At 27.9% G+C, this 18,327-nt stretch overlaps 1 protein-coding gene across 1 annotated transcript; it reads right to left on the bottom strand.

Moving 5' to 3' along the window:
- Positions 1 to 88: 88 nt before the first annotated feature.
- Positions 89 to 18,204, bottom strand: LOC108723692 (uncharacterized). The gene is made up of 10 exons (XM_018449602.1): positions 18,078 to 18,204; positions 17,392 to 17,872; positions 16,913 to 17,012; positions 16,605 to 16,724; positions 12,745 to 13,034; positions 11,854 to 11,953; positions 6,311 to 6,432; positions 4,874 to 4,973; positions 4,335 to 4,490; positions 89 to 367 (listed from the first exon to the last, which is right to left on the bottom strand). Exons 1-10 carry the CDS (start codon positions 18,202 to 18,204, stop codon positions 89 to 91), a joined length of 1,875 nt encoding a protein of 624 aa, XP_018305104.1.
- Between the last annotated feature and the right edge of the window lie 123 nt (positions 18,205 to 18,327).

The following is an 18,327-nucleotide window of genomic DNA, read 5'->3' on the forward strand; positions in this document are numbered from 1 at the left end:
ATACATAATATGATATCAGGAGTGTTAAATCTTATTTTCAAATTTTTTTCGAAAAAAAGTCTTTTATCATAGAATGATTATAGATATTTCACTGCAATGTCAAGTAATGTAGAGATTCTAAGACATACCTGATGAGATGATCATGTCGTACGATGATCGCAGCTAAACCTTCCCTAAATGTTAAGGATGATATAGATTTGTTGGCTAATTTGTTTACCAAATTATTCAGCATCGTTCGCAGATTTATCAGTTGCGCACACACTTGTAGTACAAGCACCGAGATAAAGCTGTCAATAGTGCTATTAGCAAAAGCTGTATACATTGCACCGAAAAGTTGAATAAAATAGGTGATTTCGTAGTTCGGACTCTTTTGAATCATTTCTATTCGGTAAATGAGGTTTCGTTCAGGCTGGTGAATAGTTCTGAAGAACCTCAGCAATTGGAAAAAAAAGTGACATATAATTGAGCTAGTTGCGAGCGCACAACATTTAAAGGACATATTTCTGCCACTTCTCGTAATTTTTAACATAGTATTTCGTTCCCACTCTTTCGTCGAAGTCATCCAATCGGTCATAATTGATACTATCAGCGATTGAAGTGCTTCCAGATTGAATATTAATAAATACATAAATTATTAAAGCAAAACAAATTCCCAGACAGCATTGTTCAAAATAAAACATAAGATGTCTTAAAGATACCATTAAAAAATTTTTAGTCATCATAGCAAATGTCACGTCTTATGTTCCGATTTTGAACATGCGTGGGTTTCTACATATAAAACATTGATTGACTATTTTGCTTAAATAAAGAAGATGTAATTTTGTGACTTTTGTATCATAAAAATAAATCTGTTCGACAATTGTTGTGGGAAGTAAACTTACTTTTGCCGTGATACCAAGTTACAAACAATTTACACACTGCCAACATGCTGAAATTTGCAGAAGAAAAATTTTCCACCATCCGAGTCACATTACCCGCAGCACGAATTACATTCATCATTTGAGGACCGAATACATATAGACTCACAGAACACATAACAATAATGAATCTTATACTTGGCTGACGAAATTCATTCAATGGAATCTGTGGATCGGGCCATATACCAAAGATCCATAACCATTGGCGAATCGGATTAAATACGTAATTCAAATCTAATAAAATCAAATTTTAGAACAAACATAGTTTAATGTTAAATTAGATTAAACATCGTTATTTTCTAAACTTTTTAAAAAATTTTTATAAGTTTAGATGTTTACAACAAATTATTATAATTATAAAACAAATATTTTTTTCCTTCAATAAACAATTATTTTAAAAATATTACAAATTTTTTATGTTTACTTTTTTACTAAATCCATAAATAAACGTTTACTAAATATCTTATTAAACTTGATTAAAATCGATTATAATTATTTCAAAAGAAGATATACTTTTTGATTATGAAATAAAAACAAAATAAAATGTAAGATAAATCAATGATCAAGAAAAATCATGACTGGAAAAAAATTAGAAAAATTTTGAAAATTAAACATAATTATCAATGCACGTAATAATATATTGTAAGAAACAAATTATTCGGTAATATAATCTCTCATTAGTTTATTATCACACAAACAAGTAATAATTAACTTTTTTGAAAGTTTTATAGAATTCAAACCAGAAATTTTTTATTAACGCGCGATCTCAAATACTCTTTTTTATATACTGTTTATATTATATTATAGCTGTATTATATCATATATATTGTGTACGACGTGGTTGTTTTTAATAGAACATCGCTAAAGTTTTTGTTCTTTAACATTTTACCTTTATTGACATTCATTGATGTTCACGGCGCGAAAATTATTGTTTGACTGAAGCGCTCTTCACGATTATACCAAACGATTATGATTTTGCGCTTGCTCAGTACACAAAGGATTCAATCACCGCTACCATCTGTGAGTACTTTGGTAAACCCTTTCGGATATCAATCAATAGTAAAACGAGTAACATATAATTATTATGCAATTGATAATAGCCGAATGTTATGAATATTGTTTTTTTTAAAATGTGATATTATATTAATTAAAAAGTTACTTTATTATTAATTCAATTAAAAAAAGATCGTTATTAAATTTAAAAAATTAATATTTAATACTTAACGTATATTCAATTTTTTTATTGTATTAACTATAATATATAAAAAACGAAACAAATTGTCTCACTTACTGAGAAAAACTTAAAAGATTTCAAAATGCAATTAAAAAGTAAAGGTTTTTATTAATGAATTAATGATGCGGCTGATGACGACTTAGACCCAGTTTCATAACTCACGGTTAACTCTTAAGCGAGGTCCAACCTGTTTCTTATTTCTTTCCAATTCTAGAATTGGAAAGAGATAATGAATAAGTCGAACCTCGATTAAGAGTTAACCGTGAGTTGTCAAACTAGGCCTTAGTGAAATACGAAACATTCCGTAAAGATTTCTATTATTTATGTTCAAATAAATTTTATTTGTCATTTTTTATTTTGCTAATTTTATTAGATCGTTGCATTACATTTATTTATATAAATATTATTACACAATTGTAATATTAAACGTGCTAAAGAAACAATTAATGAATAATATGTTAAACAGGTAGTAAAAAGAATGTATATAATATATATAGTTATTGTTTAAAATTTAATGTAGGTAGTAGTATATTCTAAAAAATATTAGTGTGGATTTATGATACCATGCGGTGTCTATATAATTCTTGTCATGTCGGTATTAATATTAACGCATGGTGTGAATTTAAAACTAGTGTTTATACAACTAGTGTCAACATTATTGTGGTGTGAAATTAATGTGAAATCCATTGCATGTTGTTAATATTAATACTAGCACGGTGAAAATTATATATATACTGCGTGGTGTTAAATTCACACCACATTTTTTAGAGTATACCTTAGCGTGAATTCGTTTAATTACTGATGTAAGCTTTAATTATCATAAACTATCATATTTGAAAAGCAAAAATTATTTAATTGCTTAACAAAAGTTCATATTGTTGCAATATAATAAAATTGATAAGTTTTTTCACAATATTTAATTTTAGAATATGTTTTCTTAAATTTTTATGGTTAAATTGCTGAATGATGTTAGGTGGAAAGTTGGACTAATATTCAAATAATAATTAAACTTTACTGACAAGTGAGCTGAAAATGTGCATTTTTCTAATTTAAAAGTTACAAGCGCATACAAATCTGTTTATTCTATTATTCAAAATCCGATAGTCCGTTGTAAGAAATCCATTTGCTATTATCTCTTAGTACCATTTTCTCTAATCTCTGATTGTTAACAATGCTGATAAGTACCCCATTGCCGTTTTAATAGCCTAAACAGAATATAGAATATAAATATAATTTTATGTTTGGTTTTGAGAGATACAATTTTAAATAATCATCACTGTCTCGTGTAAAGGAACATAGTAGTGCTGCTGCTCTTGGCAGCCGAGACACTACCGTGTCTCCTGATAGATGCTACGAATAATACATAACACGTATATGCAATAAAAAATATACATATGTACACGCACACACACACGCGCGCGCGCACGGACGCATGCACGCATTACAGGATGTTCCAAAATTCATGAGTCAAAATGCTTTAGCAAGAAAGTTTTCGAAAAATTAAGTAAAAAAAGTTATTTATAAATTTTTGTTTGAAGCAATAATCTGCGGTATAAGGATTTTTTCAGCTTATGTTTATATACATAGTTACCTGTGAGTAGGTATTAGTGAACGCTCTTCACTGCTCACTAATATTTACTACCACACGCGCGATACATAGACATTTAAACCTTTATTATTTCAAAATTATTCCTTAAAATAAAAATTTACAAATAACTTTTTTACTTAATTTTTCAAGAATTATGTTGCTACAGCATTTTGAGTCGCAAATTTTTTTCGAAAATTGATTTTAATTAATTTTATCAATATTAATTTTATTAATACATCTCCTAAGATAGTATAACATTTATTTAAAACATTTTTCCGTATCCATTGTATTTTCTCAGATATTTGACTCATTACTTTTGAAATAAAACACTGTGTATATAGATTTTACATAAAAATACAAATCTTCGTATATGTTATAAATTACATATTGTTCTTATAATTTTTCTATTATTACATAATATATACATACATATACAGTACATATATAACAAATAATAGAAGAATAAAAATAATATCCAAGTTAATAATTACAAAAAAATTTGCATTTTTATACAATTGAGACATATACTCACATCATAACCACAAATACATAGACAAAACAATGTATTTTTCTATACTCTATAAATATATCTTACTGATCCAAACATCTCTATTGAAAAGATGCCGAATTTTCCAGCTGTCAGTTTAAGAGGAATTTTAGATCGATATACAATGAACATTAAGTCTTTTGCATCTTTCGACGGTAGGTTGTACCACTTGCATTCATAAACGCCGTACGCCATATTGGTGCTCTGAAATCATATTTTTTTTACATGGGTTGAATTAATGTAGATAAATTGTATTAAAAGTACTGAATTAACGCGCATAAATTTTACCTCTGCCATAAGTTTTTCAGCTGAATAGCAATATGCATACAAATGCGTCATCATATAAGTGATATAAGATGAGAGAAAAATTATTCTGACTAAAGATATTTGCAAATGATCTGTTATGATCTGAAAATGATACATTTTAATAGTTGCACGTGATAAAAGTGCACAATGTAAATCTAACATAATATATTACGCTATATTATTTAATAAAACGATATCGTTAGTAAATTTAATATTCATTTAATTCAAACATTTTATAAAATATACGCGAAAAAAATATTCATATAAGTACTCTTACATACCGTAAAAATCTGAAAAGCTATAAAACACATTTGAAGAATGGCGAAAAATATGTTCATAAATAATAATGAACTGTAGCAGCTGTCGATCGTCTTTGCATTACTTGAAAATTTATAGATATATTATTCACTTGTTATACGTTAACGATTTATTACTTTGAAGATCTTAACAATTACAAGTCATAAAAAAGTTTTAAGTTTGAATTGTTATTTTGAATCTGTCTGAATTTATACGATTCAATTTCATATTTTGTATCATGCTTGTAATACATATTTATAATAAATATAATAAATCTCTAATTTCCTTCTTAAAAGCACAATATATTTTAAAAGAAAAAAGAAGTAATTAAATATTTTTGCATAACAAATTAAACTACAAAGACTCCTTATAAATAAAAAAAAATTGGAAAGACTAAGAGCAATAAGAGTCAAGCGCAGAAGACATCGCGCAAATAATACATCCATAAAGCGTAAAACTTCTTTATTCTACTAAACGAGCTTACATGTTTCGGCTCACTTTTGAGCCTTCTTCAGAGACAACACACACTAATATATACAAACTGTGAATAAAAGTTATCTTGTCATAAATGCCAGAATTAAACCCAAATAAGAGTGAAAGAAAAAGAAAAAAGAAAAACAAAAGAAATATTGGGAATATCGAAACAGAGAATATGGAAAACACTCACTAATTTATCAAAAAACTTTAAAATTATATTAATTATCCCGAAATTAAGGACGCTCATCGTGATCACAAAAAACCATATCGCAAACATTACTATTAATGATTCAAAAATTGGTTCTCAATATGTTGGTTAGTCAGTATCAGACACAGTGAGTCACTTTTAGATTTAGCTAGTATTTTTTTCGAGATTACAAATGGAAAAATCTAACATTAAATCGTTAATCAATTCCAAGAAAATGAAAGTTGGAAAGTAATAAAAAATCACGCCAGAAAGACTCACTACTGTGTATTATTTGCGCGACGTCTTCTGCGCCTGACTCCTATTGCCCTTAGTCTTTCCAATTTCTTTAAATATTTTTGTACACGGAAAGAACATTTTTACTAATGTGTATCTAAAAATTTAGCTAGATAGAGATTTAAATATAATTTTGTTTATACTATCAAAATAATTAAGTAGGAATCTCAAGCGTGATGTGCAATGCTATAAAAAATTTTGCAACTGGTTTCAACGTTCTACATAATCATTTTGATGGCCTGATAAAATTATTTTCAAATCTGTATCTACCCAAATTTTTAGATATTTTAATAAAACTTTTTTCCGGTGTGTAATTATATTATGTAACTATATTTCTTAATAAAAAAAGAAGGGCGCTCAAATTTATTTTTAAATTTATCTTAAAAATAATTTGCTATGTAATTGTAGAAATCCTTATATAAATACTTCATACTATTAATGCACTGGAAATTTTCCAGCGTACCTGATGAGATACTCATGTCGTACAACAATCGCAGCTAAACCTTTCTTAAAGCTCTCTTTAGATATCGAATCGTTAGTTATTTCGTTCACTAGATTGTTCAATGTCGTCCGCAGATTTGTGAGCTGCGAGCATGTGTGCAGCACAAGTATCGAGACAAAACTGTCGATCGTATAGATAGCGAAAAGTGAACATGCACCGCCGATAAATTGAATACAATACGTGATTTCGTAAGTCGGACTCTTTTGGATATTATCCATTCGATAGATGAGGGTCCGATAAGGTAGGTTTATAATTTTAATGATTCTGATTATATGCAGACAAAATGACATTATAAGTAAGCCCGTTACGGTTGCACAACATCTAAAGGATATCTTTCTGCCATGTCTCGCGAATTTCAGCATGGTATTTCGTTCCCAGTTAGTCGAAGTCATCCAATCGGTCATAATCGACACTATCAGCTGCTGAAGTTCTTCCAGTATAAACGTCAATACAAATATAAATTATTAAAACTAGCATATTTCTAGCACCATGTCCAAAATCACGTAAAAAATCTTAAATTCCTATCTTAAATATTTACTAAATTATTTTTTAAAGACGTTGATACATATATATACCACCGACTTGAAAGAGTTATGTTAATCGAAATATAGTCGAAATCGCCCTTACACATTAAATAGAAAGTAGGGCTGTCTTTTAAACATTATACTATAAACTGTCTTTCATGTCCGGATTTCGAACATGCATGCTATCTGAGTTTTTATATAAAACATTATCTGGACGTTTTGTATTTAAATAAGGAGGATGTACATATTTTGACATTTTATATCACGAACGGTAAAATAAATCTATCCGACATTTACATTGTCACGTAAAATAAACTTACTTTTGCCATGATACCAAGTAACGATCAATTTGCACATTGCCATCAAGCTGGAATTCGTAGAGACAAAATATTCCACCATCCGAGTCATGTTGCCCCAAACACGAATCACATTTATCATTTGCGGCACAAATATGTACAAACTGATGTTACATATGACGATAATGAGTCTTATGCTTGGCCAACGAAAGTTACTTAAAGGCATACGTGGATCGGGCCATATGCCAAATATCCGTAGAAATTGACGAGTTGTGGTAAACATGTAATTCAAATCTATAAAATAAAATTCTTTAAAAAGTCGTTTAAATTCAAATATATTAATTTATTACTTCAATCCATTTCTAACACTTTTTCCTTATTTGTTAAAAATAATTATCTAGTAAATGTAGTTATTAATAAATGTAAAAGTTACTTATTTTTTCTTTTCAGCTGTATTGTAGCACTCATAAAAGATTTCACTTACATCTTATTCAATTTGTTAATATAAATTATTATGTAGAACAAAACTAACACTTCTCTAGGTTCGCGTAAAATGAGAATTAAAATAGTAAACAATGAATAAAGTTAATAAATAAGCATGATCCTTTTAAAACAAAACTAAAAATGTTTTTATCATAATATTTCTATTCAATATCGCACTGTTTTTATTATAATTATGTTGTTTAAGCTTCAAATCTCTCTTCAAGATCTCTTCTTGCAAAATTTTATCGTCACAAAAAATTGCTGCCATAATTATCCTTCGATTTTCAAGTTGTTAAAGCTTTGGAGAATTTCTCTCTAATAAATAAACTCTTTCACTGGAAACATACACGAAAAGCGATTTGTGCACAACTGACCGTTTGTTTCATGTAATTTGATTTTATCCAACTTTGCCTCTCAAAAACACTATAAATTTGTATGAAAACTTTTCCTCGAAAACGAAACGTTTTTTGCTAGTGTGCAAAGTTTTATTTCCATTCTCGCAAACTTTCGTGGACCACCAAAGTTTTTACCTCCTATAAGAGATCTATAGACTCCTCGCAAAAAATTATGATACTTTTTTTGCCGATTTTTGTAACAAATTATTAACGCGATCTTTTTCTTTGATTTAATAAACAAATCGTGTTTTTGAAGATATATTATATGTTTGTCAGACCCCTACTCCTTTACTCGATAAATACGAGTAACATATTAAATGATGAATAGAATATATAGTTATTTTACAAAACATTTTTTTATATGAATAAAATAAAAGTAAATTAAATTAAAATAAAGTGACATGACTAAAGAAATTAGGAAAATATTAAAAATTAATTTTACTATTTTATGTCAAGATATATTCTACCTTCGTTGGTATTCATTGATGTTCGCAGCACAAAAATTATCGTTTGACTGAATCGCTCTCTGCGATTATACCAAACCGCCGTGATTTTGCGCTTGCTCAGTATACAAAGGATTCAGCTATTGTCTGCGTGAATACTTGTATAAGCTCTTTTTAGAACGATCAATAGTAACGTGAGTAACATATAATTATCATATTTTTCATTAGAGAATCGATTACAAACAATGCTTTTATAAATACTGTATTATTTAAAAGATTCAGTTATAATATTAGAAGGTAATAAATAAATAATTTTATTTTTTTATTGCCTAAAAGCATATATTTGTCCAACAAAGGTTATATTATAGATACCTAACGCTGCGCCGCTACGTTGCTGACTTCGCCGCTATCGCACAATGTCCTCGCATGTCATAGTAAAGCGAAAAATTACGATTTTTGATCAATGAATAAATATTATGTAAAAATAAATCTTTTTTATTGGTAGTAAAAAAACTAAGGACATTTAGGATTATTCAAGGTCATGAAAGTATGTCTCCCTATTTACCCTACAATTTTGATAATAGGTGTCTCCTTATATTTTTAACCGTTTTCGAAAAAAATTTGGTGAACTTTTTATAAAACTCATCCTGCGTATACATATATAGGAAGACTTTTTGGGGACACTCTGTTATGTATTCAACTTTTTAAAAAAACTTTATGAAAAACAAAATAAATCATCTTACTTACCATGTAAATTTGAAAGTTTTAAGCTATAAACTTGAAGTTACAACTAAAAAGCAGCTAACATATGTACAAATAACACTGAATTATTGCAACCGCCGATTGTTTTTATATATTTCGAAAATTTATATATTTTTTATTCTTATTTTTTATTTACTTATTATTATAATTTTAATGTTTAAAACTTAAAAAAAGTTTTTTAAGATTTTTGTAGGATTTTTAAAGTAAACTGGTATATCTCTGATATTCTTATTATCTACATTTAATAGCGAATTCGATTGCACGCACTAGAGTGCACTATGGTACATATTATTGTACTCTATACAAAAATGTTGTATTCTGATTTAATCTTAATGTAAAAGTGAAATACTAGTATTTCACTGTGGTACATATAATATTATTGTACTCTATACAAAAATGTTGTATTCTGATTTAATCTTAATGTAAAAGTGAAATACTAGTATTTTGAATTATAAAATATACATACGCCTTTTCGTTTTAATTAGTGATGTAAGATTTAATTATTACAAACATATAAATTATCATGTTTAATGAACAAGAATTGTTGTTTAATAGAGTTCTATGTTATTGCAATACAATAAAAAATTGATAATTTTTGTCTTCATAATATTTTATTTTGGAATAAATATGTTTCATTAAATTCTTATGATTAAATTACTGAACGATGGCAGAAAAATTGAACTTATAATCGAATAACAGTTACTGCGTTAGATTTACTGCGTTAGATTTACTGCGCCGAAATGTGCATTTTTATAATTCAAAAGTTATGACTATATAAGAGAGAAGAGAAGTCCGTTTATTCCATTACTTAAAAACTGATGCCATAGTCAGTTATGTGAAATCCATTTGTTATTATCTTTTCAGTATCACTTTTTCTAATCTCTCAATGTTATCAATGCAGATAAGTATCCCATTGCCGTTTTAATAGCCTAAATAGAATACAGAATATAAATACAATTTTACATACTTTTCTTAAATACAATTTTGTATATAATCATGATAAACACTTGAAATAAAAAGTATACGTAGTAAAAAATGTATTTACAGATGTATATATAGATATATACATGTATGTACATATACATTAATTTATGTATGTAATATTTATGTATATATGTAAATTATATAATATATATGTATACATATACAAGGTGATTCACTTAAATCGACCATCTGAAATATCTCGCTTATTTTTGATGATATAAAAAAATGTTTCAAATGAAAGTGGAACGGTTTCGAAGTGGATATATTTTGGTCATGTTGTTTTTTTCCTAAATGGAGGCGCCAAAAAGATATGATGGTCACCTTCACTTTTTTAAATGGAATGAGATGAATCAGTTAGTGGAAAGAAAATATATAATTGTTTATTTAAAAAATTATTCATTTTGCATACATATTTTTTTAAACTATGTGTTTTTTTACAATTGATTCATCTCATTATTCTGTCTATAAAAGTATTAAAATACGATTATCAAAAAGTTAATAGTTCATGAGTTATTTAACATTTTATGTCAATATGTGCCAGAATAAAGTGTATAATATCTCGTTAACTATTGGTTTTTTTGATATCACTATCTTAATACTTTTATATGCAGAATAATTAGAGGAATTATATTGTGTAAAATAAATCATACAATTCTATTTAAAAAAGTGGAGAGGTGACCTTTATATCTTTTTGGCGCTTCCACCTAGAAAAAAAACAACATGGCCAAAATATGTCTTCTTCAAAACCGTTCCACTTTCATTTGATATGCGAAATATTTTAGATGATCGATTAAAGTGGACCACCCTGTATACATAAAATATGTATATATAGATTTTTACATGAAAATACAAATTTATGCAATTATTACATTGTTTTTCTTTTTTCTAAAATAAAAAATAATGCTTTTGGGGGTTGTAAATTAAAATTGGTCTCTGTATATAACAAAATAAAAAAATAAAAATAATATCCAATTTACATATATAATAATTATAAAAATGTTTGTATTTTTATGCAGACATATATACTCACATCATAATCACATATAGAGAGAAAATAATATATATCTTTCTATACTCTACACACACATACATACACATATAGATACATCTTACTATTCCAAACATCTCTAATGAAAAGATCCCGAATTTTCCAGCTGTCAATTTAAGAGGAATTGTAGATCGATGTACAATCAACATTAAGTCTTTTGCGTTTTTCGATGGTATATCATACCACTTGCATTCATACACTCCGTACGCCATATTGGTGCTCTGAAAATTTTGATTTTTTTGCATAGGTTGCATTAACGTACATAATTACTTTACCTCTGCCATAAGTTTTTCAGCTGAGTAGCAATATGTATAGAAGTGTGTCAACATAAATGTGATATAAAACAAGCGAAAAAGCATTGGGGTAATAGATATTTTCAAATTATCTGTTATCATCTGAAAATAATACATTTTAATAGTTGCACGTGAAAATACGCAGTGCAAATTTAACACAATATATTATGCTACTCTTTAATGAAAAGTATATCATTAGCAAATTTAGTATTTATTTAATTTAACCGCTTTATAAAATACACGAGAAAGAACACGCATATAAGTGATCTCACATACCGTAAAAATCTGAAAAGCTATAAAACACATTTGAAGAGTAGTTATTAATAGGTTCATAAATAATACTGAGCTGTAGCAGCAGTCGATTGTCTTTGCGTTCCTTAAAAATTTTTACATTATTCACTTATTATATATATATATATGTTAACATCTAATTATTTAAATCTCAATATACAAATCTCTTGAAAAAGTTTAAAGTTCGAATTTTTATGTATCTGAATTTATATAGGTATGTATATTATTAAATTATCCAAATCAGTATATAATATTGAAAAATATGTTTTAATATTTATTTCATATTTTTACAAATAAATATTAAAAAGTATTTTTTAAATATTGTATTTGAAATATTATTTAATACATCATTAAATTATATATTTTATGTCATTTATACTTAAATCCCCCTTATGGATCTCTAATTTCCTTCCACCGTTCAAAGCATGATATTTTAAAAGAAATAAGAACAAGTAGGCAAATATTTTTATACATAGAAAGAATTTTCTGATGTTTGATTTACTCTAAAAATTTAGCTGAACACGAATATGAAAATAACTTTATTGACCATCAAAATGATTACGAAGGAATCTCAAGCATAATGAACAACGCTGTATAAAGTTTTGACATTCTTGCAATCAGTTCGTCCTACATAACTATTTTATTAATGGTTTAACAAAATTATTTTTAAACCTGTATTTCGCTAAATTCTTAAACGCTTCAGTAAAACAGTAATTTCCATGTTTAATTATATTATATAATATTTGATTCATCTTATACATAATAAAGATTCGCTCGAATTCATTTAAAGTAATCTTAAAAATAATTTACTATTTAATTGTAGGAATGAGTATAAATACTTCATACTAATGATGTAGTGGAAATTTTCTAACATACCTGATAAGATGTTCATGTCGTATTACAATTGCTGCTAAACTTTTCTTAAATCTCTCTTTTCTTGAAGAAGATATAGAGTTGTTAGCTAATTCGTTCACCAGATTGTTGATTGTTATCCTCAGATTTATGAGTTGCGAGCATACGTGCAGCACAAGTACCGAGACAAAACTATCGATCGTGTAGTTAGCGAAAACTGCATATGCACCGCCGAAAAGTTGAATAATATAGGTGATTTCGTAGTTCGGACTGTTTTGAATGATTTCTAATCGATAGACGAGATTCCGTTGAGGCTGGTGTATATTTTCAAGAAGCCTCAAGAAATGAAAAGAAAGTGAAAATGTCGTCAAGCCCAATGCGGACACGTAACATCTAAGGGACAAGTTTCTGCTACGCTTCGCAATTTTCAACATGGTATTTCGTTCCCAGTTAGTCGTTGAAGTCCAATCGGTCATAATCGACACTAATAGCTGCTGAAGTGCTTCCAAAATGAATGTCAATATGAATATAAATTATTAAAACAAGTAAGTTTCTAGACATCACCATGTTCAAAATCGGAGCATAAAGCATTTTAAACACACCATTAAGTAGTCTTTTAGAGCGATTTCGACTAAACTCCAATTTACTTAATTGCCGGTTATTCGGCTTGTTCGACAGATTTGATTAAAACTAACATCGTATAAACCGTCTTTCATGTCCGGATTTTGAACATATATGTTATCTAAAACATTATCTGGACGTTTTGTATTTAAATAAGGAGGATGTACATGGTTTTGACATTTGATATCACGAACGATAAAATAAATATATTCGACATTTACATTGTCACGTAAAATAAACTTACTTTTGCCATGATACCAGGTAACAATCAATTTGCATATTGCCATCAAGCTGAAATTCGCAGAGACAAAATTTTCCACCATTCGAGTCATATTACCCCAAGTACGAACCACGTTCATCATTTGCGGCGCGGATACGTACAGACTTATATTACATACGATGATAATAAATCGTATGTTCGGCCAACGAAAGTCACTCAAAGACATATGTGGATCGGGCCATATGCCAAATACCCGTAGCCATTGGCGAGTCATGGTAAACATGTAATTGAAATCTATAAATTAAAATGTTTGGAAAAATATTATTTCTTTATTTAGAATATACATTAATTTGTTACTTTACTTCCGAATTTTGTTTCTCATTTGTTAGAAGTAATCATCTCATTGTTAATTAGTAGTGAATGTAGATGTTACTTATTTCTTTTATTTTTAATTGTATTGTAGCACTTATGAAGGAATTCACTTCATTTATATTATTTCTTATATAATTCGTTATTATAGATTATACTAAACAAAATTTAATATTTGATCCGGAGATTAGGCCATGATATTTTTATATATATTTTAATGCTCTGTAACCGAATCCAATATCAAAATTATTCTATCATATCACATTCTCTTTTTGACGAAAAATAGTTCGATTTTCCAGTATTTGTACAGCTATTTATGGCCTGATTTGTAATATACGTGATTTGTAAGATTACTGATTTGTAATATACTAGCTAAAGTTAAAGATAGAAAAGAAGTTCAACGGTAATGTGCAAGCTGATTAGATTAAAAGTCGAGCTATTTTTTATCGATATAGAAAAAAAATATCCCGTGATGGAGCAATTTGGACATCCGATTTCAAAACGTCAAAGTACACATATAAGAATATCATGTTCTAATATCTGAATTTACAAAATTTTGTTGCGTCTATGTTCTATAATAATATGCTATATTATTATAGAAAACTAACACTTCTCTAGACTCGTGTATATAATGTGCAAAATAAAAATTAAAATGGTAAATAATGAATGAATTGTGAGTATATGATTCTACTAAACAAAGCTAAAAATATTTTCGGATGAAAATGCTTCTCTTCAATATCACATTATTTTTATGTATACAGTTATGTTGTCTAAGTTTCACATCTCTTTTCACGATCCTTTCTTGCAAAATTTTATCGTTATTTAAAGTTATTGCTGTAATTATACTTCGATTTTGAAGTTGTCAAAGCTTTAGAAAATTTCTTTTTAGTGTAAACTCGCTCTCTGGAAATAAAAGGCGATTCGTGCACAACTGACGTTTATTTCACGTAACTTGGATTTCATCCAACTTTGCAATATAAAAACACTATATATCTGCAGGAAAACTTCTTATCGAAAACGAAATGTTTTTTGCTAGAATGCAAAGCTTTATTTCCATTCTCGCAAACTTTGATGAACCACCAAAGTTTTAACCTTCTATAAGAGATCTATAGACTCCTTGCAAAAAGCTATTGGTGCTTTTTGCTATTTTTCATAACAAACTATTAAAGCCATTTCTTTCTTTGATTTAATAAACAATCCTTAATTTTGAAAATGTAATATTATTATATGTTTATGTAATTATATTTTTAATAGAACTTGCAGTGCACACATTTTTACTATTTTATTTCGAGGTATGTTCTACCTTTGTTGGCATTCATTGATGTTCACTGCGCAAAAATAATCGTTTGACTGAATCGCTCTCTACGGATTGTACCAAACCGCCGTGATTTTGCGCTTGCTCAGTATACAAAGGTTCTCAACGGTTACTATCTGTATGAATACTTGTATAAACTCTTTTGTAGAACAATCGATAGTAACACGAGTAACATGTAATGTATCATATTTTTCATTATTAAATTGAAGATTACAAGTATTGTTTTTCTTTTTGATAAAGAATTAATTACTTTATGACGATGGAAGGTAATAAATAAATAATTTATTTTGTTGCCAAAAACATATATATTTGTCCAGCAAAAATTATATTACATGTATCTACATTGTATAAACCTATATTAATATAGTATATAGAAAATAAATAATATTATAATAAAGCACACACATTTAATTTATTATTTCAACATTATGCTTTCTAGTCCATCATTGTCAGCAATACAGATAGATATCCCATTGACGTTTTCACCGTCTATGAAATGAAAATAAAATATAAATTTTTAATTTTTTTTATCGAGATGATTATAATTATATTATTCTTATACAGAATATTAATACATTATATAATAACACAAAAGAGAAAGCACAATATTCATGCAGAGAGTGAAACAACAAATCTTATTGACTTCTTAACTCTCGCTTATGTTGGAAAAAATTTTTATCTTTCATCTACAATGTAAGTCTTTAAATTTCAGCGCAGATTTTTATATTGTTCCAGTTTATATAAAAATGTGAAAAAGTTTTTACATACTTGTGAAAGTTTGAACAAATCTTTATCATCTTAGAAGTCCAATTGTATTTTATTATTTTATAGATTTAAATTTATCTATTAGAATTTGCAATGAAAAAATTTACTTTGTGTCTTCAAAATCGCACATTTCTGACGAAGGATTAGAAAAATTGTTTTCAGGCCTTATTAAATTAATATGATCGAAAGAGAACACTTTTAATTTTAAAATAAAATATAATTTATTTCGAAATTTTTATTTTTCGCGAAATCGCGGAAAATAAAAATTTTTTTAGAAGTCAATGTTTATAATCGTATTTTGTCACTCTTTCTATGGATAAAAAATGGGATTTTTTGTTGTGAAATAATATATTTTTCTTCTAAATAGCTTACTGTTCCAAACATTTCTAATGAAAAAGTTCCAAATTTTCCAGCTGTCAGTTTAAGTGGAATTGTAGATCGATATATCATAAACAATAAATTTTTCGCGTCTCTTGGTGGTATATCGTACCATTTGCATTCATACACGCCATTCGCCATGTTTGTGCTCTGAAAATTACATTTTTGTTTCGCTCAGAGAAATCACATTTGGTACATAATTAATAATTATTTTACCTCTGTTAAAAGTCTTTCAGCTGAATAACAATAAAAATACAAATGCGTCAATACAAGAGTGAAGTAAAACGAGAGAAAGGCCATTTTGATAATAGGTACATCCACATGACTTGTTACTATCTGAAAATAATACAGATCTTTTTCTAGATCTAATGATTATTTATAAATCAACTATATTGTCAAATTTTTATCTTATATTTCCATTTTAGCAAAATAGATAATTTAGCGATAAAGCATTTTTACTTTATATATATTCAGTTTTTATTTTGTATAAACTTTGTGAAAAAAGGGTAAATTATCTCTCTTACCGTGAAAACTTGAAAACTTTCAAAACACAGCTGAAAAGTAGCAGCTAACATGTGCACAAATAACACTGCGCTATAACATTCATCGACTGTATTTGCGTTCCTTGAATTCATATATTTTATATTAATTATCGATTTATTATAATTATTTTGATATGCGAAACTTTTAATTTGTTAAAGATTAAAAAATATTTGATATAGAACCATAGTTTTTAAAATGGAGTGGTATTTTATGTTCATTGTAGTTCTTATTTAAATCTAATAATCTTAAAATATTAAAATGTTTAAAATTTTAAATATCATATTTTGTATGTTTTTTAAAAAATGACTTAATAAAAAAATACTTTTTGTTTTTTATATAGGGACATTATATTATAAATATGAAAGAATGAATTCTATTTTAAAATATCTTATAAATAAATGATCTTAAATATTTAAGTATATTTCACTGTTAAATAATTATTTGAAATTTTTCGGCATACCTGATAAGATGTTCGTGACGCATAGTAATCATAATTAAGCCTTTCTTAAATCTCGAGGAAGATATAGATCCTTTGGCTAGCTCGTCGACCAGATTGTTGAGTGCCATTCGTAAATTTATCAACTGTGCGCATATGTGTAGCACAAGTATCGAGACAAAAGTGTCGATGGTACAATTGATCATAGCCGAGTACATGCCGCCGGAAAGTTGAGTGAAAAAAGTTATTTCGTAGTTCGGAGTATTTTGAGTATTGTAAGGATAGGAAAATCGATACACGAGATTCCTTTGAGGTTGATGTACATTTCGATAGAATTTCAGGAGGTTGAGAGATATGTAAAACGTGACTGTACCCGTCATGGTCACAAAACATCTAACAGATAGGGCTCTGCCACGTTTCGCTATATTTAACATTGTATTTCGTTCCCGGTTGTTTGTCGAAGTCATCCAATCGGTCACGATTGATATCATCAGCGTTCGAAGTGCTTTCGAATTAAACACGATATATCAATAAACATGATATATCAATGCAAATTAATGCAAATGATTAAAAAATGGCTCGAGAAAGGCATGAGCCGTCTTTATACGAATAAAACAGTTACAATGTTGATTTTAGAGTTATAAATAATGAATCTCTATATTTTTAAATAAAAATATCGATAACAACTTACTTTCGAAATGATAACTTACTTTCACCGTGATACCAAGTACCAACTAATTTGCACAGTGCCATTAAACTGAAGTTTGCGGAGGCGACGTACTCTACCATCCGAGCCACGTTTCCCCAGGCAAGCATCATGTTCGTCAGTTGCGGCATGATCACATAAAAGCTCAGGATACACGTAACGATCATGAATCTTATGTTTAGCCGGTTGAAATCACTCACAAATGGATCGGGCCATATGCCTAATATCCGTAAACATTGGCGACTCATCGCAAA

Source organism: Mycetomoellerius zeteki, unplaced genomic scaffold, assembly GCF_001594055.1.
Source record: "Mycetomoellerius zeteki isolate Tzet28-1 unplaced genomic scaffold, Tzet1.0 scaffold25, whole genome shotgun sequence".
In the NCBI taxonomy this organism is placed as follows: Eukaryota; Metazoa; Arthropoda; class Insecta; order Hymenoptera; family Formicidae; genus Mycetomoellerius; species Mycetomoellerius zeteki.

What these genes read in the sequence shown, in the direction of transcription:
- LOC108723692 (XM_018449602.1), bottom strand. Translation starts at nt 18,204, where the DNA reads ATGCCGCAACTGACGAACATGATGCTTGCCTGGGGAAACGTGGCTCGG. An exon ending in TACTTGGTATCACGGTGAAA is followed by an intron (nt 17,873 to 18,077) that starts GTAAGTTATCAT and finishes TTAATTCGAAAG; the next exon opens with CACTTCGAACGCTGATGATA. An exon ending in AAAGTTTTCAAGTTTTCACG is followed by an intron (nt 16,725 to 16,912) that starts GTAAGAGAGATA and finishes TATTATTTTCAG; the next exon opens with ATAGTAACAAGTCATGTGGA.